Raw genomic sequence first — 25631 nt, forward strand, 5'->3', positions numbered from 1 at the left:
GTTTCCGAAATATAAACCTTTAACAATGTTTATTTCTCGTGTCCTCTCATTTAGCAAAATGAACATGCTCTAAGTAATTCTTTTTATGAGTAATGATAAAGAGAGAGTATTACCTAACCTATCCAATTTCTAAGGCTTAGAAATATTTGCTACACTAGAGTTTGAGTTAATAGTTATATAGGATGAGTAAATAATACAGCATATCCATTTTGAAAGAGGTTTAGTAGGATCGGCATTCTATAACTTCCTAAATATGCTTTTACGAATTATAAACAATAACAATCGTTTACTATCGCAAGTAAGTATATCATAAAACAAAGTCAAATATATGCTCTAGAATAGTTTATTATAACTGTTGTAATCATAGTATAACTTATGCTTTATAGTATCATAAATGCTTATATGTACTATCATAAACATTCTTATATAAAATACGGTAATACATTTCAATGCAGTTACTCATATATGCACAGCTCACTATTATTATCATTTCGATATGAGTGCTACTGACTTCGCTTTGTTGACTTTTCAGATCCACACCTCTAAACAACATTAACGAATAGATGTGATAGTATTTCAATTTTTTTAAAGACCCATAATTGATTTAAAAATTAAAATGCTGTAAGAACAGCTACCCCATTGCTATTGCGATTTCATGTACTGTTGAAAGTATGTAATAGCAGGGTTCTATGCAAATAAGGCTGAAAATGAGTATTTGGTTAGAATAGTTGTGTTTGTATATGTTTAGCTCTAATAAAATACTTTCTTCAAGTACTCGCGATGTAGTTGAGCTTCTCAACCCAGAACTTGTATCTCCAGCTAAATTTCTTTTATTTTAGTCAATTATAACGTTCCTCATATAAAGCTTCTTTGTTTTAAAGCACTGTTGTTTACATAATATAGTAATTTTTTCTTTTGTATTATATATATACATACTAAAAAGGACTAATATCATATTTTCATTATACCATTTACAACTTTGCATATCTTTGGAGCTCTTTATAAGAGATAGTGCATGAGAGCGTCAATAAGGGATGGGGCATATTCATATCCATTATACTTCCACCATCGCCAATTATCGTACTTTCTTTTAGTCATATTAATTGGCTTTAAGAAAGATGCAGGATGATTCTGGGAGTGTGGCAGAGGTATCTGTTGTACCGAACCATGAGAAGACGTCCAGTGAAGGCAACATGCATCCAATTGAACCGGAGAACTCGAACCCAGATGCTGTATCACAGTCGCAACAGAAATCCAAAGATGATTCGCAAGTGTCTTCAAACCAAGCTTTGGAACCCATTAATGCCGAAGAAGATGGACAGGCACCTGGTCAAGGCGACTTGTCATTACCAGCTACGTTGAACCAAGTAGTGGATGAGCAGCAAGAGCAGGGGCAAGAAGAAATCCATCTACAAGATTCTAATGGAAACGAGGACTCAAAAGTTTCAGTGCCTGAAGTACCACAAAAGGTATCTGACGAGAAGGGCTCTGATAACTTTCAACCTCCTTCAAATTGGGAACGATCTGCTCGTCTTGTTCTCATCAAGTGTATCAATGAATTTCAGGAGATCAGAGCTTGCACAAGATTTGATCCACTGCGTAAAGTGATGGGCGATATAAAGCCTCGTCTACAAACCGATGATGATTACGACAAAACCCTTCTTATTGATTTTTTTCAACATGCTTTTGAAATCGAGCAGGATGATGTTTTAAATATTGCTTTAAACACTGTATCAAAGCTAGCTTCTTTTGCTTACTTTCCAGAAAACAAAAAGATTTCAGCTTCAAATCCTTCTTCCAAATCAATGCTCCAATGCATTGTTGATATGGTATGTGATTGTATCAACGATGAAGTCGTAGATGGAACCCTACAGCTTAATGTCGTCAAAGCTCTTTCCGCTTTCATCCTTTGCTCGGAAAAAAATGCGTTACTTCATGGAGCTATTCTTCTTAACTCCATCCGCAAGCTTTATAATATTTTTCTTCTTGGCGATGATGATTCCATACAGTCTGTAGCTCAAGCTTCTCTGACGCAGGCCGTTGGAATTGTATTTGAACGTTTACGCGCATACCATCCATCCAGCTTATCTGGAAACTTTGGATTGAATGACGCCTCTATTGCCAGCACTGACTCTTTGCGTGAAAATCTCCCCAATTCGGAAGAGAAAATAACATTGCAATCAATGGCTTCAAATGGTGCATCGAAGTTGGATAATGTTAAAATAGATGTTGAAAACTCCAAAACTACCACTAGCCTTGAACATTTATCTCTTCAGGATGCCTATCTAGTATTCCGCACCCTTTGCAGGCTTGCAGTTCGCCATAGCTCATCCGATAAAGTCGATAATATACGATCTCAAGCCATGAGATCAAAGCTTATAAGCCTTCATCTTATTTATTCTGTATTAGACAAGAACAGTGACTTGTTCACTGAATTGACCTTTCCTCCCCAGACCATGCCTGCTTTAGAAGGATTAACTTTAGCCCAGGCATCTCGTCAATATATCTGTTTGGTATTATCTCGCAATGCAGTAAGCCCGATACCCCAGGTCTTTGAAATCTGTTGCAATATTTTTTGGCTTATTGTGTCCTCATTGCGTATACAATTTAAACAAGAAATTGCCGTTTTCTTTCATGAGGTTTATTTTCCTATATTGGATTTAAAAAATACCTCCTACAATCAAAAACTTCACACCCTATTGATTTTCCAACGTATTTGTCGGAATCCAAGGGCGCTGGTTGAACTATATATTAATTATGATTGCGACCGAAATTCGACTACTAATGTTTTTGAACAGCTTCTCTTTTCTATATCAAAAACTAATTCTATCACTCCTTTAGACCCCGGCACATATCAATACGAAGATTTGCTCCCTTCTATGGAAAGCTCGGAAAAAAGTACGACTCCCTTTTTGACGACTAATTCTAGCTCCCTTAATTCAGAAGTTGTACAATTAACAAATTTCAGTGATTATCAATTGAAGCTTAAATCTTTGGAATGTGTAATAGATGTTTTACATTCCTTAATGAGTTGGGCTGAAAGTGGATTCTATTTAGCTAGGGGTAACATTTCTACGGATGAAAATGTGGCAGGTACCGAAGATGATCCTTTAGCTCGTTCAGATACGCCAAAAACGCTTCCAGTGCACAGCGGCCGACCATCTCTTGAAGCTAACTCTCGTAGCAGTAGTTCTTTGGCTTTGGCTGATCCGTCGGAATTTGAGTTAAATAAACAAAGGAAGAAGTTGCTTCGGCATTGCATAAATAAGTTTAACTATAAACCAAGTTTGGGAGTGAAACTCTTATCTGAAAATGGATTCGTCAACCTTGACGATTCTTCTTCGGTTGCTACATTTTTATTCAACACCGAAGGTCTTAACAAAACTACTCTTGGTGATTACTTGGGAGCTGGCGAGGATTATAACATCTCCGTGATGCATAATTTCGTCGACTGCTTTAGCTTTGCTAACTACCGCTTTGTTGACGCCTTACGTCGTTTGTTACAGGCTTTCCGGTTACCAGGTGAAGCGCAAAAAATTGACCGTATTATGTTGAAATTTTCTGAGCGCTATATGAAAGAAAATCCGTCAACTTTTGCTAACGCGGATACCGCTTACATATTGGCATATTCTATTATCATGTTAAATACGGACTTACACTCACCTCAGATAAAAAATAGGATGACAAAAGAAGATTTCATTAAAAACAATCGAGGAATTAACAATGGTGGCGATCTCGACGAAGATTATCTTGGCTTTGTTTACGAAGATATATTGACGAATGAAATCGTCCTCAAAGATGAACAACAGATGGCTGCTATAGCACCATTGATGAATTCAAACAACAATGTAGGTCTTTTTGCCGCCTCTTTCACTCAGACAGGCCGCGAGCTTCAGAGGACAGCGTATCTTCAGGCTTCAGAAGAGATGGCCAATAAGACAACCACTGTCCTTAAAAAACTAATGAAGCAACAAAAGCATAATCCAAAGAAGGAAAATGTATTTTATAACGCTAAACATTTTGAGCATATTGGACCAATGCTTGAAGCCGGTTGGATGCCCATTTTAGCAGCCATTTCAAACCCTCTACAAGAGTCTGAGCATTTGTATGAGTTATCGTGGTGTTTGGAAGGCTTCCAATATGTCATTCATATTGCCTGTCTTTTCGGCCTTGATTTAGTTCGTGATGCTTTCATAAAGACACTGGTAAATTTCACGAATTTGCATTCTGCCTACGATATAAAGCCGAAAAATACGATGGTAATTAAAACATTGCTCAAAATTGCTTGTGCCGAAGGCAACAACTTGAGGTTTTCCTGGAAAGACATCCTTACCAGTATCAGTCAATTGGAACGCGTACAATTAATCAGTGAAGGGGTTGACGAAGCAGAGATTCCAGATGTTATAAACGCTAGAGTGCGTCCATCAAGCTCAACAAAGCCAGTGCGTCAAGTGAGCGGGACTATTCAAAACCAAACTCCTAAATCAAGTTTGAAACAGTTACCATCTGATGTTATATCCGAACTAATGTCTACTGAAACCGTACTTTCCATTGACAAAATTTTTTCGCAGACTTCTTCTCTTTCAGGTGTTGCTATAAAATCATTCTTTGAGGCATTGTGTGAAGTTGCTTGGGACGAAATAACTTCCTCAAATGAATCAGAAAGTCCTCGACTGTTTAGCTTACAAAAGCTTGTTGAAATTTCTTATTACAACATGGGACGAATTAGAGTAGAATGGTCTTCCATTTGGAACGTACTTGGAAAATTTTTCAACTTGGTTGCTACTCGCGGGAATAAACACGTTGCAGTGTTTGCTTTAGATTCTTTACGACAATTGTCAATGCATTTCTTACAAATTGAAGAACTTTCTTTATTTTCATTTCAAAAAGAATTTCTCAAACCTTATGAATATGTCATGTCATCAGATGCTCCGGTTGATGTTAAAGAGCTCGTGTTACAGTGTATTCGGCAAATGATACAAGCTAGGGTATCCAGTATAAAATCTGGATGGAAAACACTTTTTGGTGTTTTTACTTTTTCTGCCAAAGCCCGAAATGATACTTTACTTTCATTAACCTTTGAGACGCTTTTAGACATTTTTGAGCATCATTACAACTATATACTTCAACAAAGTTGTTTGATTGACATGCTTGTTTCATTTACCGAACTGTGCAAGAATGGTGTCAACCAAAAGATATCACTGCAAAGTTTGGATATCATAAAAAAAATCTATTACAATATGATTCTGGAAGCTAAAGACAAGAATAACTCCAATCCGGAAGATGTGTCCAAATCCACTTTCCCTATTTTATTTGCGTACTACGATGTGGTTGTCTCTGCTGAAGATTTGGAGGTACGTTCTAGAGCTCTTCATTATATGTTCTATATATTTCATGAAGATTCGGATGATTTTAATCAGCAGACTTGGGAAATTGTTTCAAGAAAGTTTATTTTTCCAATTTTCTCCACGTTTAGTTTAGAATCGGATGACGTCTTGCTTCGTGATGAAGAAGTTCGTACTTGGCAGTCAACTACACTTGTAGAGGCTCTCAAGAATATTGTTACATTGATTTCTTGTCGGTTTGAAAAACTGCATACCCTACTTAAAGGTTACTTCCGATTATTTAGCAATTGCGTCTGCCGTGATAATGTCAGCCTTTCTCGGATAGGTACTAGCTGCATGCAGCAAGTATTACTTGAAAATGCAAGCAGATTTACTGAAGAAGACTGGGATTCTGTTGTTGAGCTCTTCGTTGAACTTTTTCAGGAAACCACTCCACGTAGTCTATTGTTAGACGAAGCTTTTTGGGTTGACGATGAAAATTTTATTCGTTCTAATTCAGCTCAATATCAAACTACAAGTTATAATGCTAACATGACTTCTGTAAATCTTGTTGCAGAGAAACAAACCGAATTTCGGTCCATGATTCGAAAATGCATTTTGCAGCTTTTGTTGGTCAGTATTGTTGCTGAGTTGCTTGACTACGAAAATATCTTCAAGCACATTCCTCAACGACAAGTGTTGAAACTCACGCGAGCAGTTTACGAATCCTGGCAATTTGCCAAAAAGTTTAACGAAAACAAGTCTCTACGTGTATCTTTACTGAGTATTGGTTACATGAAGCAGTTGCCTAATTTATTACGACAAGAAACAGCGAGTGCCTTATTGTACATCAGCTTACTCTTTAGGTTATTGAAAAGCGAAAGCTTAGCCGTTGATTCAAATTATTCTTCTGAGATTGCCGGTTTACTTTTTCCCGCGTGCGCGAATTTATTGGAACTTTATGCTTCTATGACTATTGAAAAACATACTCGAAATCATGTAAGTTGGCAGCCAGTTATTGTAACCGTTCTTGAAAATACAACAGAACTCCCTGATACTTTGTTCACTGATGCGATTCAACAGTTGTATCATCCTTGCTGTTCTATGATAGCTAAAGGAGGTCTTGATGACCAACTTCGAGGTTTGTTAAATGCTTACTTCAGTCGCGTGGGTAGGACTTTTCTCAAAATAGAGCCAAAAGACCAAACGTAGCACGCTTATATTATGCATAATACATAATGAGTAAATGATGTTATTTTTCCTTATGGTTATTCCATACAATTCGTTTTGTCTGTTGCTTTACTTATGATGTTTTATTTTTTTTGAATGTTTGTTGAACTAGAGTGAATATATATGAACATCCATGATTAAATAATTCAGTAGATTTCAGGATTGTTTTTTTATATATTTATTGTATCTAATTATCTAAGCAGCCTGTGCCTTTTTTAAATATTCAACAGCACGTACAAAGAATTTTGCCTTACATATTCAGAAGGAACTGATGAAGAGTAGGGGAGGACATTAATTCCCATTATCGGGTGTAGTTAATAAAGTAATGTTATATAAACTTTGTATTTCAATCTCACAAAAGGAAGGCTTAGCTGACGACTTCTTAGCTAACAATGCATTCAAGTTATCGCATATCCTTCAGACCGTAGTTTTTGCTATATGATTAAGTATTTAATAGAAAGCAAAGGAAGACCGGTCTATCCAAAAATCCCAAACTGTCTTTCCTTCAACTAACGAAAACGCACGTATATTCAAGATTTCATTTTGGGCAAACGGAAAAAAAAAATCAAATATTCAAAAAAATTATTATTGATAAATCCAGCAAACCAGTTGTTACAGTTATCACCTCAAGCAACTTTTATTTCTTTTATTTTTGTTTTTAAAAATAACTTTTGTAAAAAGAATGTTCAAACATTAGCGTCTGAAAGCTTCAAATCATCTCTCATGCTTTTAGACAAGTCATTGTGATCCGCGATAGGATGAGCTGCAGACAAATCAGATATTGAGTTTCCCAAAGACGAAGGATTGGAGTTAGATTGAGAAGTAGGAAGCTCAAAGGAAAGACGTAATTCTTTTGGTAAAATCCAAGGCTCCCAGGTAACTGAGCGACGTACCTTAGCCTTGATGGGCGTCTCAAATAAAGGATTAAGCGTGACAACAGAAGATGCCTCACAAGCTTCTAAAAGTAGATTGATGTCACTGGTCAGACTTTTAATTCTATTGAACGACGCTAGAAAAGCTACTGGAACGTATCCTTCGTCATCCATGTGTTTGCGCAAAAACATGTCCTTGCATAAATTTTCTATGGACATATAATAGTCAATTTGAGAAGTAAGGAATCCCTTTACATCGTAAACGTACTGGACAGTGCCAGCAGGATTTGTGACGACAGGTATATTTTGTACTTTATTCTGGTGATAGGAACGGCTTGGACGATGGTTGGGATTCTTGCTGCGATATCCTTTACGGTAGCTTCTGCCACGGAATCCATTATTGTTATGAAAGGTTTCATTATTGCCTCTCTCTTGAAGAGTATCATCCAAACGACGAGGATTGCGAGAATGACTGTTTGTAGCATTAGATTGTTCGCTAGTTTTCTGAGCAGCACCGGGACCATTCATCTCATCCAAAGGTTGAGTAACATCCCGTGGAACATTTTCTTGACGACGGTTTTGGTTTTGATTATGAGAGAAGTTTTGAGCATTGCTTTTACGGCGTGCACTACCGGAACGACGATTTCCGTCATTTCTGGAACGGCTGGGTTTTTTGGAAGAAGAATGAATGGGTGGATGACTTATTTCTGGAGTGATTACCACCCATTTTCCTTTGCCCTGTGTTTTGGGAGCCAAAGGCTTTTTCTCTTCGGGATCCTGTTTTTTCTCTTCAGAAAACTTTTGTTCAACCAATTTGGGACTAGGCCAAATAGTTGGGTCTTGAAGTCGGGCTTGCTTCGTCTGCTTTTGCTCGGCCTGAGAGTCACTGGCCTTTTGCGACATTTGTTCACGACGAACAGCCCATATATTAATGGACGAATCGTGAGGACTTTGGTCTTTCAAAGTTGGTGTAGTTTGCCCAGAAGTTGAAACAGGGTTAGTATCACCTGTGGACTCTTTTTGATTGTTAGAGGCGTTAGCATCATTCTTTGGTGAATTCACTTTACCAGACTGATGAGTCAATTCAGTCATGGGAGTGGTTTGAGCTACCTCTTGTTCTTTCTCTTGAGTAAGAGTTTGATCCTGAACCATGGTTATCTCTTTTTCTTATTCTAGTAAGCACTGAAAGACTAAGGTAAACCTACAGTCTTGCGTATTGTCACGGCAAAGCTTCGTGAAACCCAAAAAATGAATAAAATAAATTGATTTATTGTAAGATTAAACCAACACCAAAGCCGAGCTGATTGAACTGTGTTTCAGCTTGTCAAAAATTCACACGTTCGTTTTTTCGCTTCAAGAAAAAAGTCACAATCCCTCTATCGTAATGACTAGCACCGACTACGATAAATATAATGCGAAAATATTTCGTTTATTGAGTTTTTAAGAAGCAACTCAATTAACGGCCCTGTGTTGTACTAAGAAAGAGCTTTCTAAGTTGAGCTTGTCTTTCATATTACTGTACTTTTTTTTCTTCATATAACGAGCTCCATGTGAGACTAGTTAAATTAAAAAGAAATATGTGAAACAGCACGTTTAAATTCGGTAAACAACAGGCAAACAATACAAGACAGTTTTATTTTCTAAAATAAAAAAGAAGAAAAAATATTATAAATTTATAAGATTAGATGCTATTTGGAGAATTTCTTCTGTTTTTGTAAATCTCATAGCTTCTCTGGTCTCAATAAACACGATAGAAAGCAAAGTAGTCATTATAAGTAAAAGAATGTATGCAAATAATTACGCCAAACTTGAAACACAAATGTTTTTTTAAGGTAACCAGTTGGACATAGACCGTGAGGCCATCCTTGCTCCGAACGAAACCGTTCTTGTACCAAAGGGAAAGAAAGCAATCAAGTACGCCAGAAACAGTATGATATGAATTGCTCCAAAAACAATACTTAAAATTGTCGACTTTATGTAAATGGTTGATAGAACAGTTGCAAGTAAACTTGCAAAATACCCAAAGGTAATCGGTAGACGTTCCCTAGTAATTAATTGTTCAAAGTGAGTTTTGAAACCAATAATGATTGCAAAGCTAAATAGTTGTTAACAAAGAATATGAAATAACCAATCCGACTATAACCTAGCGGCAATTTCAGAGCAACATCTTGATGACAAACTAAACAGAAGGATGCATGAAGAAATGACATTTCTATCCTTCTGTTTGAGATGAAACGTTACCCGCTAGGTGATGCAGGAGGAAATAGTACTTACCCAAGAACAGCTAACAAACTGCCCATAGTTAATAATAAAACAAATTTTCTTGGTTTCAGTATAAGCACGGGAAACATGAAGCAAGCAATTGCATAACATGCAAAGCTACCTAGCAAACAAAGTCCGAACAACATATATCTCTCCCAACGTGACAAACTGAAGTCACCGCTCTGAAAATATGAGTTACCATTTGCGTTAGTCGGTACTTCAGCATAATCGTTCGTCCACGGGAGTGAGTTTCTGACACGCTCGAACCAAGTATTTGTTGATTCTGATGCAGCTTCACCGGTTCGTTCTAACACAGACTGCAGACGCGATCTAAAGCTCTATAATTGACATTAGTTTCATAAGTTATTTATTATATTAATCTTTATCTAACGTTCGTTTCTTACATCTTCCATTCTTCTATACTTGTAGTGTGTAGGGCTTCTACAACGTCTAAAACTTCGTTCGATCAGGAATAGTCAGAAGTTAAAGTTGAAATGTTATTTGTATTTATAATCGAAGATGATTGTTTAAAACGTTAATGTTCAACTGAAACAATATATGGGCTTCGTCCTATCCTCTAATGATTTATGTCCAGTTTAAAGAATTCTACATCTATGTTATATATACAACTATGTTATAAGAAACCAATTAAATTTATTAACTTCTAATGTATTAAAATAGGTATCAACAGCGTAAGGAAATTCGTGATAATTTAAAAAATCACAGAATGCCAAACTTCGTAAAAACATGATCTAGTATTTTCGATTCTCCACCTTTAATCTAAGGTCTCATCAAGTTTTCTCGGCGGAAGAAAAGGTAATATCCAACGACAATGCCAAGCTGACAAATCAAACAAATCCAGAACGGTGCACTTGCCAAAATTCTTAGCCCATCTTTTGGTTGCCAAGATGTAAAATCAAGAAATACGTTTGCTGGCCCAATTCGGCAAGGCGAAGTGGCCCTACCGACCATGCTAGCTACGGCTCCAATAACTTGACCAAGGTTCAGGACGAGATTAATGTGCTCTCGTGTCAATGTTTGCAGTAATATAATTCCAATACCAACAGCTTGGATAGTATCCAGCAATCCGAGCCATAGCCATAGCATACGAGACAAATAGGGTGCTGCTTTTCCAAAGTAAGGAAGATACAAACCTATATTAGAAGTTCCCCATAGAGTCTGTAACCATCTTGGAGCGCCAAATCCCAGACCTAAAATTGGTAATATCCACGAATGCTTCTGAGATAGTGATGCCAAGCCACTAATAGCACCTAACCATATTGCAACATAAAATAATATAACCAGCAGGAATGTCACCCATCTGTTCGTTGAGCGAGCTGACCAGACAAACGCCCATGAACGCCCTTGCAGCGTCGACATCCAATAGTTCTGCAGTATAGAAGCAAAGAAGAACCAAAGAATCAGTCTTCTTCGAAGAACAGACCGGTAAAACGCAGGGATCTTGGGAGGAATTTGTCTGTAAAACTTGGGAAGTCCTCTGTAAAGCAATACTGTAAAACATAACATTATAAGCGAAATAGACCATACAATGGCATAAACCCAATGCACGGAATGTAATTGTTCAGAAATACCATATTTGTTAGGTTTAGAACTGATGTATGAGCCCCAGTACCATAATGCAGATGACCACAGTTGCTGACATCCTTGAATGAAACAAGCTCGAATTATCCAATACAAGACATCATAATTTCCTTCATCACCAAAGTTTAGAGAAAAGAACAAAGCCTGACTTCCTGAAGCAGCAGCGTACGTGCAAGTTGCTACCCTTGCTAGCCAAATTCTAGAGCTACCCAAGTTTTCAAAACTAACCAATCCAACGAAAAAAAATGCAAGCCCATAAACGACGAATGGAAGCGCCAAGCAATGCACACTAGGAACCAAACAATGCAGAATATACCAGAAAAACGTAGATGCAACATAAATTCCACAGACAATGTAAAGGAAACTTACGGATTGTTCTGAACTTCCGGACAAAAGACTCAGCTGAAACGAAGTAACAGCGAGAATCTGCCCCAAAGCAAGAATAATAGTGTATAAAGGCCAGCCGAAGATCTGATATTGTAGTAACTTACGACAACCATGATATTGCTCAAATTCGTAGACGTACTCAGCTTCTTCTTTTTCGGGTAATTGCAATCCTTGTTGTCCTATTTCACTTTCATCAGCGAAACCTTCCTTATTTTGAATTAGTTCTGGTAAGTTATTGATGGAACTTGTTACAGTTGCATCATTAAAAAAATGAAGCTTTTCAGGCTTTGAAGAACCAAGCTGTAAGCTTTTTACTTCACTAAAATATTTCCTGGTACATTTCATAATAAAATGATCGATGCACAAGCTGCCCATAGAACTTTTAGGTGTCAGGTCTTGCAACCGTTCAGCAAATATACTTAAAGCTTTACCATCCTCATCATCAAATTTTCTAGGTACTCTCGTCAAAGAAAAATCTCGCAAATTGGACCGAACGGATGCAATACTAAGTTGGGAACTATTGTGTGGGAGAAACATTTCAGATGTTTCAAAGGCATTGCTGTCAGTTCCTTCAAAACTACTGAACTTATTGTCAAGTTTTAAGTCGCCTTCCGATACGGCATCATATGGTTCTTCGTTTTTCGGAATATCATCAACTCCATTGCTGTCGGAATTACCACCAAAAGTATTTGTATGGTGAAAGTGTTCTTCAGTACTTGGTTCGGATACAGGCTGCACCAAATCAAATTCTATTAGCTGGTTTCGATATTCATCACGTCGATGCAGTACATCAAAGCTAGAAGATGATACTTTTCCTAAGCTTTCAGAAGTGTCAGATACATCGTCGTCCTTCGAAGCCTCCCCTATACTGAATAACTCCTTCTCGTTTAAGCCTTTAGAAATGGCATTGGTATTTGGAGTTTCATTCCTTAATGGATCAAAATCATGCACTTCACTCTTTGAATCTCCCAAATCATGCTTGAAACTTTCATCATCAAGAATAGAAGACTGAAAGTTTTCTTGCTGATGAGGAGCTCTATGTAAAATTTCAGAATTGTTTTTAAGACAGAATTTTATGCAAGTGCTAACGTGTTTATTTAGACGAATAACCCATTCTGATATGGGAAATCTCTGAACAGCTGAAATAGCACGTAGTTTAGTACGAGTCTCTTTTGTAGAAGATAAAGCTTGGCGACAAGCTTGCTCAAATTGTTTTAGCAAATGTGAAGTCGTACTTGATTCCACAGCATACCACCATCCTGGCATTTGACCAAGACCGCCCACATTAGCTCCTATTCCTAGAGTACCTTTTCTTCCGAATTCGACAGCCACAAGACCAAATGGTTCATCTCTAGAAGGAATTAATGCAAAATCGGCACCACTAAAGATATATTGTGGAAGGTGAGTGAAAACTGGACGCGAGAACAGGCGCCGGGGATACTTCTGCATCAAGGCTTCAAACTTTTCGGCGGCGAACTTTCCGTACAAGTCAATCACAGGTCCTATTACAACTATCTGAGCGTTGAAGTTCTCAAGAATTACAGGGGCAATATCAGCAATAAGATCTATACCTTTTTGAATGGACCATCGTCCAACAAATATTAGAAGATCTGCGTTAGGGTCTATTTCCAAGCCTGCCCACTCCTGGGCTTGTCTTTTATGTTCCTCCTTTGTGATTTCAAGATTCCGTAAAGATTCATCAGTTACCTCAAAAACACCTTCACCTTTGTCAGACGGATCAGGATTTGGAAGCTTGCCTATTTTTTGGAGTCCCCAAAAAATTGGATACCGTGCCCACGAGCGTTTTCCATATTTTTTAGATACACCCACAACACCATATCCTTTTTGATGTATTCTTATATAGGATGCACCAGCATGCAATAAGTTAAAAACATTTCCGAATTGAACATATTTGGAGCACACGTCTAGAGGAATGTTAAAAACCGAACAAACCTCCTCAACTTCTTCTGGACTTCGCAAAGGCCAAAGCCCTTGAAATTCAGCATTGTGTAAAGAAAGTGCTACAGGAACAACCTTCGGCAGTAAATAAACCGGTGCTAATGCTCCATGATAGTCATTTATATGATACAAGTCAATAGATTTATTCTCCATTATGTTTGCGATACATTGATTCCATGCCGAGTAGAAAATTGCGGAGCTTAAATCGTCAACGCGAGCAGGATACGGTTCAGAAGTAGTCTGCCTCCTAAAGACAGGTGCATCTAATAGCAAGTATGTTATGTTTTTATGCACGTATCGATAAACGTTAATTAAGTAGGACTGCCCTATTATTACCACAGTAATCGGATCGTCTGCTTCCATATCAGGATATATCACATCACCCACGCATGGAATGACCCACAACAAGTCTTGATGTTCTAAGTTTCTCACCATTAGTTGTGCCATTACACCCAGTCCACCGATCTTGATCCTAATGTTCAATGTTGGGATATCATATTCAAGTGTCGCCAAAAGTATTGTTTTTCTATTACCTTGAAAGCTTCCTCGCTTTTTCATACCTATCATTCTAGGGAAGTCCATCATTCTAAACATGATATTATTACTTTTCTCCCTCTCCGGAAGATCAGTAAAGTATTTATCAATATATCCTTTTCCAAAATCATTAAACTTCACGTGGTAGAACAATCTTTTGAAGAGTAAAACAGATACCAATCCTGAAACAAGAGGCAGAAGAATAAAGCAAATGTAAATTCCCATAGAGACATAGATGGATCCTGAAGGATGAGTATAAAAACGGCGAGTTTGAGGATCAAATGTTATTTTCCATGATAGGCTCTTTTTGGGAGGCTCTGATTGCACGAAAAAGACATTGTCTTCTAACGCAGAGGGACTTGCCCGCGAAAGGTATGAATCATTTCGTAAACTACCATATATATAAGACGGATCAGGTTTCCCTTTCTCATTCAAACCCCATACATTAAACTGAAAAGCAGAAGGATATGTGTCCGAAATTATGTGCCCTACAAAGCTTCCATTTTTCTGTATGGACATTTTATTTCGATCATCAGAATCATAAGCCCATTGAGTTATTTCACTGTCCAAATACATTTGGGGAAACCACCTTTTATGCGGAAAAGATGCATCAGATTCTTGCATGTGATTTGCGGAACCGGTTAATTCGCTCCAATACTGCACCATAACATGATGACCCGACCATCTTTTATGACTAGGGATTGATAAGTTTTTTAGAGAACATTGAGTAGTAGAACCATCATACTCCTGCCAAGAAGACCAGCTTGACCCAAAATCCAAGGAGTATCGGAATAGATCAGCACCGGGAGCAGAATGATTTAAACTCAGATGTTTTCCTTCCAGCTGTAATAGATCGAAAGAGTAGTTAGCATTCGAAAAAACCATGGGATTGTTAAGAGATCCAATTCGCAATAGAAAATGATCAACTGAATCAGTAAATGCCGATCCATCGTCGGTAGTAACGTTAGAGACTGTAATTTGGTGAATACCATCTTGAAGGTTATGCAATACAGCAGACCACCTAAATTTGCTACTCGGCTGTCCCGTAAAGCGTAATTGGTCTTCAGAAATTATTGTGTCGCAGGCAACAGACTCGTAATCGAATTCTCCTACGACATTATTTTGAGTTTTAGATTGAACATGAACATTTTCAGTTATTGATTTGCAACTCATTTCCTCTGAAAACTCAATGATAACATTTACCTTTCCTTGAGTGTTTACTATTCTTGAGTCATGCTTTGGTGAGATTTTGGTTATCATGGGACGTCGAGGAATATATTCTTCAACCGGGACGAATATTTTAAAGCCGTAGGCATCAAGTGCAACACTTGGAAGACAGCCAACACTCGATTCGCCTGATGTATTCAACTTAATTGAAGATTCTTGTAAAACATATTCATCATATGGATAAACGAGATTTTTTACAGTTACTCCAGCACTATATGGTGCTATAGTTGCATCTGGTGACCAGCAATCATTGTTCAACTCGATTGAATGGTTGTGGTTAGTAAATAATAGCCACACATCGGTAGTAGATAGTCCATTATTATTATCAAATGAGTATTCGGAAGTGAAGTCCTGTAAAGGTGACAAAGGACCTCTAACGACACTAAAGACACCAACGGTCGTCGGGTTTACCCCGCTATTGGGCATATATTCCACAAAAGTCCAATTTCCCAATTTTTCAGACCTCCAACCATCTACTAAAGCTGGATATCTTCGTCTTATATCTTGAAATTCAATAAAAACTTGTCTCTCAACTTTAGCAACGTCAAAATGGTCTAGCGTATTCCAACTATCATAACAACCCTTTCTTGCAGGAGTAAGATCAATAGCTGGATAGGTAGATGAACTTCCTGTGTAGCATCCATGGATGTACCAAGCGATTGAGGAACACATTGGCTGTCGGCTATACAAATAGTTGTCGGCCCTGTTATCAAGAACATACAAGCCTTGTTCATCACCATAATATATTAACGGAATACCAGGAAATAGAAAAAAAGATATCATCGTACCAAGAATCAATCTTCCGGGACCATCAACAACGGAAGACCAGCGGAAAACGTCGTAATTTGAAACACCGTACAAATGCCTTGGGTCATGTTCTCCCGTCATCGCATTTAAAGCATCTTCATTGATTGCAATCGTTTCCCAAGCTTCTGTTAAGTCCGTGGGCAAATCAAAAGGAATCTCCATTAAACCATCCATTCTCAGGAACCTAAGCAGAATACGATAAAAGGAGTAATGAAAAGCGGCTGCATCTAGAGCATTTTTTCGCTCTTCTCTTAGAAAGAAGGTATCGTTAGAAGGAGTAAGGGAATAGGCATCTTCAATGGTGGAAGGTCGCTGATCAGGTTTTCTACCCCTTCCGTAATATATAGAACCGTAGCTCGAAGATCCCGTAACTTCACCTGGAATAAAAAAGTTTTGTTTATTATGATTTCTAGCACAATCTCTTATGCTATCAGCCCAATCAGCTAAAAAATCAACTGTCATTTGTGTGGCCTTGTCAACGCGAAAACCATCAACATCTAGCATAGAAATGACCAAACAAGAAAGTCTTTTAAGCTTTTCGGAGACGGATGGTTTCCATTCTCTCAATCTATCTTGAACCGAAGCAAACTTCGACAACTGCCGTTCCCAGTCAGGATGGCTGCCAAAGGCTTCTGTATCTCCGTATTGATCAAAATCGGAATCATAGCAGCCCTTCCATTCTAAAACAACAGGAAATCCATCTTCGCCCCAGAATTCAGGAAGAGTGCAATCAAAATCCCATTCATTTTGAAAATTCCAATCACGATAACGGTGCTCCCCCTTCCATAAGGCATTATGCTCCATTAGAGAAAACGGAGTGGTAGTATTAACATAGTTTTGGAATCCAACAAGGTCGGATAGCGTTGCAACCGTAAGGTCTACTAATATATACATATTTCTTTTATGTATTTCTTCAATGGTACTTCTCCAATCCTCAATGGTTCCTAGATGAGGATCTAATAAAGTAAAATCAAGAGGGGAATATTGATCGGCACCCCAAGGCAGGTTTACAAACGGTGTTCCAGCTAGATATACACCCTTGACACCCATACCTTGAAGGTAATCCAATGTTTTCTTAACTCCAATAATGTCACCACCATTTCTAAATTCTGTCTCGAGCATGTCGTACTCAAATCTGGTGCCATTGATATCATTATTAGTGGGATCACCGTCAACCCATTTATCCAAAGCAATTGTGTATATAGGAAATCTCCACGATTCGGGACTAGGAAAGAAATCATGATTCTCCCACAATCCATGGTAATCAATAGGATCAGTAGCAGCTTCGTTGGTATTCAAATTCCATGGTACTTTATCCGGATCATATGGTGCGCAACTAACATGAAGGCAGCAAAATAGAAACAGGTAGACGAACAATAAACAATGAAATAATGAGAAACGTTTGAGGCTCATTCTTTTCTCACTTGCAAGACTCTATGGAGAAAGAAGAAAACGTTTCTTATAAGAACAGAAAAGGAAGGACTACTTTCAGTAAAGACCCTCCTAATACTTTTTGATATTTCTGAAAAATAAGACAAAGATTAAAATAAATTCCTTCTGCTCTAAGCAAAGTATTATAAAAGTAATAATTTGTACAATACAAAAGGAGTACTCTCAAAGGATATTTAGAAAGCAATTCTTCTACTTTTGGAAAAGATAAATGCTTTTGTTTGGTTGTTGGTCGAGAGAAAAAACAATTTGTAGTAGGCCCCAATGTTTGTTTACATTTTGTGCATCCCCGGTACACAAATAAAAACAAGCAGCCATAGACCATACCTAGAACCAGCCAGCATACTATCCAACAACAAAAATAGATTTATCAAAAGAATGGATATACTTCTAATTAAAATTTCCATTCTTTGTTTTTTATCGTTCAGTCTTTTTCAACTCTCGCAAGCAGGACACAGTGTCGATGAGTGGAAAGAAAGATCAATCTATCAAATCATTACCGATAGATTCTCTCTAAGCAAAGATGCTCACGAAAGACTTCCTTGTGATCCAGCACGATTTATGTATTGCGGAGGAACTTGGAATGGAATTCGAGATCATCTTGACTATATTCAAGATATGGGGTTCGATGCTGTAAGTTTTATGAATTCATTTAACGAAAACACTGACTTTATAGATATGGATATCTCCAATCTTCGAAAACGAAGAGGGAAATAAGATTGATGGTTGGTCGTATCATGGATACTGGACGAAGAACCTATATGCCTTAAATCACCATTATGGAACAAAAGAAGACTTCAAAAACTTAGTAGAAGAGTTGCACAGAAGGGATATGTGGATACTACTGGATGTAGCCATTAACTCGATTGCGTTGAACGGACCCCTTGAAAACATAACGTTTGATAAAGTGGTGCCTTTCAATGATGAGTCGTATTACCATCCATTTTGCTGGGTTGATTATGAACTAAATGATGTTGAAGTAGTTCAAAATGTATGATTAAAACTTGTTGGAAAATTCTGACACAAGAATTGACCTACACTGAGTTTTGGTGTAGTTTGCTGTGGTACTATATGAACACCACGAAGCATTACTATTGTGAACAGGGCTAACCTCAAACGTTTTCTAGTGCTGGCTTGGAGATGAGAATCTTGTATTAGCGGACTTAGATACAGAAAATCCTACCGTTGTGGAAATATTACAGAAATGGCTTCGCGACGTCGTGGAGGAATATGACATTGATGGTATTCGATTTGATGCTACAAAGCATGCTCCTGTGGAGTTTTGGTCAAAAATGGCAGAAGCCGCTGGTGTATTTACGATTGGCGAGTATTTTACGGGGTCACCAACTGAAGCTTGTGATTATCAAAATGCCGGTTTAGATTCTTTTTTAAATTTTCCACTTTACTGGCCGATCACTTGGGCTTTCAATAATACTGGTCTTCAATGCGAAGCACTTGCGACGGTAATTAATCAAATTCATTCCCAATGTAGAGATGTGAATGCGTTGGGAACGTTCATCGGAAATCACGATGTACCCCGAATTGCTCATAACAATACAGATCAAGCCCGTGTCATGAATGCAATTAGCTTTGTCATGATGTGGGATGGAATTCCTATCATTTATTATGGAACAGAACAAAATTTTAATACTTTCCACGATCCTTTCAACAGGGAAGCACTTTGGTTGTCCAAATTTGACACGAGTAACATTTACTATAGGTTAATTGGGGCTTTGAATCGTTTTCGAAAGTCAGTCCAAAAGAAAGACCCTGAATACGTGAATACCCAGTCTATTATCTTAAAAGTGCAACTTCATTATATGGTTATCCAGAAGCACAAAGTTATTAGTGTTTTAGGAAATTGGGGTATTCACAGTCAAGAAGGCTTAACAATTTCCTTTATCCCAGTAGGCGCTCATCCGGGAGACGTTTATTTTGATATTATTAGTGACAAGACATACAAGGTGGACGAGCAAGGAAAACTTAATGTCGAAATTTTCTTCGGGTTTCCTGTTGTAAGTTCCTTGACGCAAATTTCTTTTATCCTTGTAAACTAACTTTCTTGTATAGATAATGTATCCAAAAACGCAGGGTGAAATTCAGGTTCCTGAGTTTACGCCTACTCTATTACCCGAAACTACATTTATTCCTAGTATTACGATCACAACTCATTACGTGCAACCAACCTACGACGTTCCTTTTGGTTATGATATGCGTGATCATCCAGGAGGTCAACAATTCTGGAAGTCTATTGTTTCACAAAAGAGCTCTTCTACTGAAAATACTTTGGCACCAGGAAAAGCGTTGCCTATTATTTTATCGTTTTTCACTTTGCTTTTGCCTATCTTTGTACTCGCGTGAATTATTAAATACCTACTTACCATATCCTTATTAATGAACATTTTTATATAATACGAATACAAAAATTACACGAAATTGTTTTCATCGTAAGATTGAATATATGTGTATTAATGTTGCCATTCAGTACGCTTTGTTTACTAACGTAGAAGTTTGGACTCCATTATTCCTGATTGCATATTTTAGTAAGACTTTACGAGCAACTACCAACCGGGGTACTTGTTTACTTACTTGATTGCAATCTCGTTGATCTGCTAAGACCTTCTCAAAATTTTTGATGAATCTTTATGAAAATCTAATTACTTTCTTGAACTCTCTTAGCTTAGACTCCCGAAAAAAGAATGCTGACTTAAAAAAGGTACGTCTCCCGAATTTTGTGAAGTGAATATTAATTGTTCTAACCATTCACGCAAGGATGCTGAATCATCGATTAAGCTTCTGGAGCAAATTAGACAAGACTCTGATTCAAAATTGGCACAAGGTAAGTTTTATTCAGTGAACCCGTTATTTGAAACGTGAATGTTAATTTCTGGTAGCATTAAAGCAGGAAGCCCTGTTCTTCCGACCTTTTGTTTGTTCGCTTGATAGAAAAATTGATCGTTGTATTGTTCCTGCATTGAATTCAATTCAATTACTAATAATCAATAATGCTCTACCTTCCGTACGTGAAATAAAATTGTTGGAACTTTCGCTCGATACTAACGAAAAATTAGTCGGTTCTCCCAGAGCTATTTCGTGTATTAGATGACACTTCATCTTTGGGACAGGACGTGCAATTAAGAATTCTCCAGATAATTCCTATTGTATGTACAAACTATGCTGAGTATATGCGAATACCGCTACTAGTTCCTGCACTTCACACCTGCTTTTCTTTACATAATAATAGGAACCCAATAGTTGCTAATGCTGCTTCTGCTACACTTCGTCAAGTTGTAATTTTGGTGTTTGACCATTTGGATCATGAAACCTTGGCACAGAGGGTTGATAATGTTCTATTATCTGATTTACTAACTGTTTTCTCTAACCTCTGTGCTCTAATCCGTTCCGGAAGTTCTGATTTGCTAAAAGTCAATGGCATTTCCGATACTTTTGGGTTAGAGTTAATTGAAAGTATTCTCGTGAATCACCATCATTTATTTGAACGATCCGAATTTCAAGATTCAGTGCGAAAAGACTTGCTTCCTATCATGACCGCTTCTCTCGCCTCCATGTCTAATTTTTCCGTAGCTCTTCGTGTTGCCCGTATTTTATCCATTCTTTTTCAGCATCACACAGCTTCCTTAAGCTTGGATGTCGAAGTCATTTTGACCTTTATAATAAGCTCCTTGGAAAACTCAGAAGCGCCTTGGAAAAAGGCTCTATTCCTAGAAGTTTTACGTTGTTTGTTCAATAATTCAGAACTCATATTTATTATGTACTCGTTATTTGACGGTGTTGAAGGAAGGAAACCGATAATCTCTAAATTAATAACTTCACTCAATCGGATAATTAACGAGAAACCTTCGATGATAGGGGTAGGTTCTCGAGTACTTTTGTCTGATTTTGCTGACGATCATTCTACGGGTTTTTCATCTACACTCGGATTTGAAATGGGTAAAATAATTGGCACATTTACAGGTTCAAAACCAGAGCAAGTAATAGGTATTTGTCGTGCTACAATTTTGAAAACTCCCTGCATTGAACAATTTGACAAGCAAGATCCCCCTATTGTACCCGCCGCTTACTTGGTTTATCTAGCTATGTGCTCTTTGGTAGCTCTTTGCAAATCTACTGCAGAATTTGTTATGGAATTCAATGAAAATACCTCGGACACAGAAATTTTAGGTTTGCTTTCTTCGCTACAGTCTATTAAGGATGAGAACTCATGTCCAGATGTATATTCGAAATTGAAATGCTATTATGGCATAATTTCCCAGAACTGGACTGCTTTTCTAGTTTCATATTCTACTTTTATGTCCAGTGCGTTAAGTATGGAGTTATTGAAGTTTAGTGTCGATTCTTACGTGAAATTCATTTGTGTTTGTACGATCTTCAGGCTGGAAACGCCTCGAGATGCTTTGCTGACAACTCTTAGCAATAAAGCTGTACCTTCAATATTGTTAACAGGTAATACACCAAATAATAACTCAAATCATGTTTCTAATAACGGACGTATGTCCACTTCGACAATGTTCAGTGTGGAAGGATTAAAGGAAGCAGCGACGACTATAGCTGGAATGGCAACTTACGACAGTCATGATGATAAACAAAAATCATTTTCACTAAGAGAATTGATATTTTTGCGAAGTTTGTCTTTGGTTGCTCGTCAAGTCGGCGAACTTTTGGGTAAAGGATGGAAAATATTGCTTGAAACTGTTGACAAAGCGGACATTATTTTAAACAGAACTCCTTTATCGAAACATTTGTCAACTAGCAGCTTAGGTCGCCTCAACTCCTCACATTCTGTTGCGCATGAGGGAAAAGCCATGTCTGGACTAATGGATCAAGAAGTTACATCATATAAAAGTGAACTTTCCGAGCTTATGTTAGCTACCTCTAAATATAATGATCAATCTTATTTAGAATTTCTCGAATCCCTGCTAACAGTTCTCACGTCTTCGTGCATAGATCAGACGAATAATTTGACCGTACCTGTCCAACCTGAAGAAAGGACTTCTATATCGTCTCGAGGTTCTTCAGCTAGACTTTCAGCAAACAAATCCATTTCGGGTGGTATTCGTTTACTTCGGAAAAATTCGGAAGTCTTCTATTCATTCACTATTTTGGAAGTTACAAGTTCCTGTAACATAAATCGCTTGAGCAACGCAAAGAAAGTAAGCGAAGTTTGGCCTCTAATTTCTTCTTCATTAAGCAACATTTTAAAAAATACAACGGTTCCCCCAGAACTTAGGATAAGAGCCGCAAAATGTTTAGCCAATATATTGGTAGAACTCTGTTCGTGCATTTCGAATGAAAAAAATGCAGAGAACAAAACATTTCAGGAACAATTCCTGCAATCGGTAAACTTGTTACAGTCATCTGTTGAAATTTCTGATACTACATCAAAAAACGTTGAGTATGATATATCGTCAATAGGTCTCGAAGCGTTAGCATTAATTTTAGAAACGGTAGGACACAATTTATTTCAAGGATGGATTTATGTATTTGATATGCTTCGATTTAGTTGCGCTAAATGTTCCGATCTATTTGGTCAGGACAAGGGTGCAAAAACCGTGAGATTGGCCTTTTCCTGTTTACAGTTAATTTGTACAGATTTTTTGGGATCACTGGACATGGACAACTACCTTGATTTGCTGGATACCTTGCTTGTATTTTGTCGACAAGAGAAGGATGCTAACGTGTCACTCACTGCTGTTGGATTATTCTGGATAGTTTCAGACACGTTAAAAAGCATGTTCAGTAAGTCTGACTGTTCTTGTACTTATACTTCGTTGGAAGAATTATACTTGTTCACAACTACGAAAAGAAGAGATATTTTGCCCGAAGTATTATGGATTATGCTACTTGTGCATCTGGCAGATTTGTGTGAAAATTCTTGGGCTAGTGTCAGGGACGGCGCTGCTCAAATACTATTTCGGATCTTCAATTCCCAGTGCTCTAACCTGGGAATCAATGCATGGGCTTCTTGTTGTCAACTCGTTATTTTAAAAATTCTTTCATCACAAACAAAACTCGCAGAGTCAACTTTAAACGGCGATACTCATGACGAAGACGCTGAGCAGACTAGTGCTTTAATAATTAGCGGTATAGCTAATGTATTTTCAGCAAACATGGACATGCTTTTAAAGGTTGAAGGAATTTTGAATGTTGTGAAAGAAACTTTCAAATTTATGCAAAACTTTCATAATGGTAATTATAAACGTATTTGCATGAGTAATTTCAAAGCAATGAGGGAGCTGGCCTTCCATTCGTCTCAATTTAAACTAAAGTCATTGATCTTCAACGAATTGGTCGAACTTGAATTTGAGAATTGGATATCATTCTGTGTACTTTCTTTTGACGACCCTTTCATTAGCGGCTTGCCTCAAGAAGGTCTTAAATTACTGGTTGAGTGTTTATGCTATTTATTGAAATCATATAGGTTTGAAGAAGAGAGACTTTTTTCTGCTTCAAAAAAAATACGAAACATTATATTTTATGAAGCAAGTCCATCATACGCTTTGGACATAGACTTCTTATCTTCATTACAAGAAGCGACAACCACGTTATTAGATTGTTTAATAGAAGAATACAACCAGGAAGCAATAGTCGTGGATATTTGGGCTGACATATTAAGCTATGCATTTAATGAAGAAAAATTATCTCCGAACTCATTACCGACATATATTTGCTTTTCGAAAAAAATATTAGAACGAGTGAAACAAATCACTGCAGATAAGAATTTGTCTATGCTAAGAAGCGGTGTTTTATCACACTTTTTCGACTCATTATTAGTACCTATGAAGTTGAAATATCGTTGCCCGAAGCCGAGTCGAATTCATGAGAATCATGCACCTATTTGGACAACTGCAAGTTCCGTATTTGTTGATTTAATTACAAACTGCTTTTTTGAACTTGAAAGAAATGATGCATTGGAGGAGAATGATCAACTGAAGGTGTTGTATGACTTTAGCGTGGAAGCAATGCGTTTGATTGTATACCCAGATATAAACTACGAATTTGTTTGGAGTCTTGATAGTACTTATGAAGATCAAGATATCGTTTGCATGAAAGCATTACATTCTCTTTGGAAGCCATATCTGCATTCATCTTCATTGTCAGCTAAAATTCGAGAATATTTTTCTGTGTTTTGTAAAGGATCCATTCACTATCAAATGCGCGAAACCGAACCTATGGTGATATGTTCCAATGATGCCGAGGTACAAAACGAAATAGGGTATGCTTACTTTCCTTCAACGGAAACGCCAATACCGAATTGCCGTCGGCAGGTGGCAGAGCTTTGCTATTCGATTTTGTTGCAAGAATGTCAGTCATCCTTTGACCAGGTAAGAGAGGAGGTGTTGCTTATGTTGCAAAGTCGCATATGTTGGTCTTTGAAAAGGTACATGGCAGATCGACTTGTGTCTGGTTTGCTTCCGATGGCGGATTGTCAACAAGAGGATATGGACAAGGTGATTGAATGTGTCTCGTCAGAACGTATCTTGTTTTCAAGCTCTGTTCGGTCCCTTTTGCGACGTGCTTATAATACAATGAATGCGCATCCCATATCTAGTAGGATGAACATAAAGATGGGTGAATTAACATTAGAAAACGAAAACTGGATTGGAATTTAATTGCTTATTGAATGAATGAAATGCCTAATGAAATGTCATTTTCATGAACCATTAGTCCACTTGATATGTACCGATGTAATAACCAGTAAATATTTTCTTTTCATCATTGTTTCTTGATTTAATCTCTGTAATATGTATGGATTTCATGAAAAAAACGAAATACTAAGCCATGCTGATTTAATGCCCATCTATTTTCATTGGAAAGAAGATGCCACACAGAGAAATAACCAAAGACTCCATACAGACTTGAATGAAAAGCTTGAAAAACCACAAAAAAGGATATTTCTTTGATCCGAATTTTATCATTAGAAACCTGCAGAGTTTTATTTATTATTTTATATTATTTT

General features: G+C 37.5%; 6 protein-coding genes across 6 annotated transcripts; 3 read left to right on the forward strand and 3 right to left on the reverse strand.

Annotated features, from left to right (window-relative positions):
* Positions 1 to 1118: 1118 nt before the first annotated feature.
* Positions 1119 to 8705, forward strand: SOCG_04181 (Sec7 domain-containing protein; the record flags this gene model as incomplete). The annotated part of the gene is made up of 2 exons (XM_013165023.1): positions 1119 to 6465; positions 6758 to 8705. The coding sequence occupies 2 exons, from the start codon at positions 1119 to 1121 to the stop codon at positions 6847 to 6849; spliced, it is 5439 nt and encodes a 1812-aa protein (XP_013020477.1). The 3' UTR covers positions 6850 to 8705.
* SOCG_04180 (RNA-binding protein) lies at positions 6680 to 8938 on the reverse strand. The gene has a single exon (XM_013165022.1). The coding sequence runs from the start codon at positions 8576 to 8578 to the stop codon at positions 7241 to 7243; it is 1338 nt and encodes a 445-aa protein (XP_013020476.1). The 5' UTR covers positions 8579 to 8938; the 3' UTR covers positions 6680 to 7240.
* Positions 8939 to 9049: 111 nt separating this feature from the next.
* SOCG_04179 (transporter Sft2) lies at positions 9050 to 10299 on the reverse strand. The gene is made up of 3 exons (XM_013165021.1): positions 10093 to 10299; positions 9701 to 10026; positions 9050 to 9521 (listed from the first exon to the last, which is right to left on the reverse strand). Exons 1-3 carry the CDS (start codon positions 10099 to 10101, stop codon positions 9254 to 9256), a joined length of 603 nt encoding a protein of 200 aa, XP_013020475.1. The 5' UTR covers positions 10102 to 10299; the 3' UTR covers positions 9050 to 9253.
* Positions 10300 to 10346: 47 nt separating this feature from the next.
* SOCG_04178 (alpha-1,3-glucan synthase Mok11) lies at positions 10347 to 18720 on the reverse strand. Its single transcript, XM_013165020.1, has one exon. The coding sequence runs from the start codon at positions 17615 to 17617 to the stop codon at positions 10469 to 10471; it is 7149 nt and encodes a 2382-aa protein (XP_013020474.1). The 5' UTR covers positions 17618 to 18720; the 3' UTR covers positions 10347 to 10468.
* Positions 18032 to 20014, forward strand: SOCG_04177 (alpha-amylase Aah2; the record flags this gene model as incomplete). Its single annotated transcript, XM_013165019.1, has 4 exons — positions 18032 to 18286; positions 18330 to 18644; positions 18781 to 19668; positions 19724 to 20014. 4 exons carry the CDS (start codon positions 18032 to 18034, stop codon positions 20012 to 20014), a joined length of 1749 nt encoding a protein of 582 aa, XP_013020473.1.
* A 251-nt stretch (positions 20015 to 20265) lies between these two features.
* SOCG_04176 (guanyl-nucleotide exchange factor) lies at positions 20266 to 25374 on the forward strand. The gene is made up of 4 exons (XM_013165018.1): positions 20266 to 20369; positions 20426 to 20492; positions 20548 to 20672; positions 20725 to 25374. The coding sequence occupies exons 1-4, from the start codon at positions 20289 to 20291 to the stop codon at positions 25282 to 25284; spliced, it is 4833 nt and encodes a 1610-aa protein (XP_013020472.1). The 5' UTR covers positions 20266 to 20288; the 3' UTR covers positions 25285 to 25374.
* The last annotated feature ends 257 nt before the right edge of the window (positions 25375 to 25631 follow it).

This window comes from Schizosaccharomyces octosporus (assembly GCF_000150505.1).
Source record: "Schizosaccharomyces octosporus yFS286 unplaced genomic scaffold supercont6.3, whole genome shotgun sequence".
Classification (NCBI taxonomy): domain Eukaryota; kingdom Fungi; phylum Ascomycota; class Schizosaccharomycetes; order Schizosaccharomycetales; family Schizosaccharomycetaceae; genus Schizosaccharomyces; species Schizosaccharomyces octosporus.

What these genes read in the sequence shown, in the direction of transcription:
- SOCG_04180 (XM_013165022.1), bottom strand. Translation starts at nt 8,578, where the DNA reads ATGGTTCAGGATCAAACTCTTACTCAAGAGAAAGAACAAGAGGTAGCT.
- SOCG_04179 (XM_013165021.1), bottom strand. An exon ending in AGTTTGTTAGCTGTTCTTGG is followed by an intron (nt 9,522 to 9,700) that starts GTAAGTACTATT and finishes ACAACTATTTAG; the next exon opens with CTTTGCAATCATTATTGGTT.
- SOCG_04178 (XM_013165020.1), bottom strand. Translation starts at nt 17,617, where the DNA reads ATGAGCCTCAAACGTTTCTCATTATTTCATTGTTTATTGTTCGTCTAC.
- SOCG_04176 (XM_013165018.1), top strand. Translation starts at nt 20,289, where the DNA reads ATGAATCTTTATGAAAATCTAATTACTTTCTTGAACTCTCTTAGCTTA. An exon ending in TGATTCAAAATTGGCACAAG is followed by an intron (nt 20,493 to 20,547) that starts GTAAGTTTTATT and finishes AATTTCTGGTAG; the next exon opens with CATTAAAGCAGGAAGCCCTG. An exon ending in TCAATAATGCTCTACCTTCC is followed by an intron (nt 20,673 to 20,724) that starts GTACGTGAAATA and finishes ACGAAAAATTAG; the next exon opens with TCGGTTCTCCCAGAGCTATT.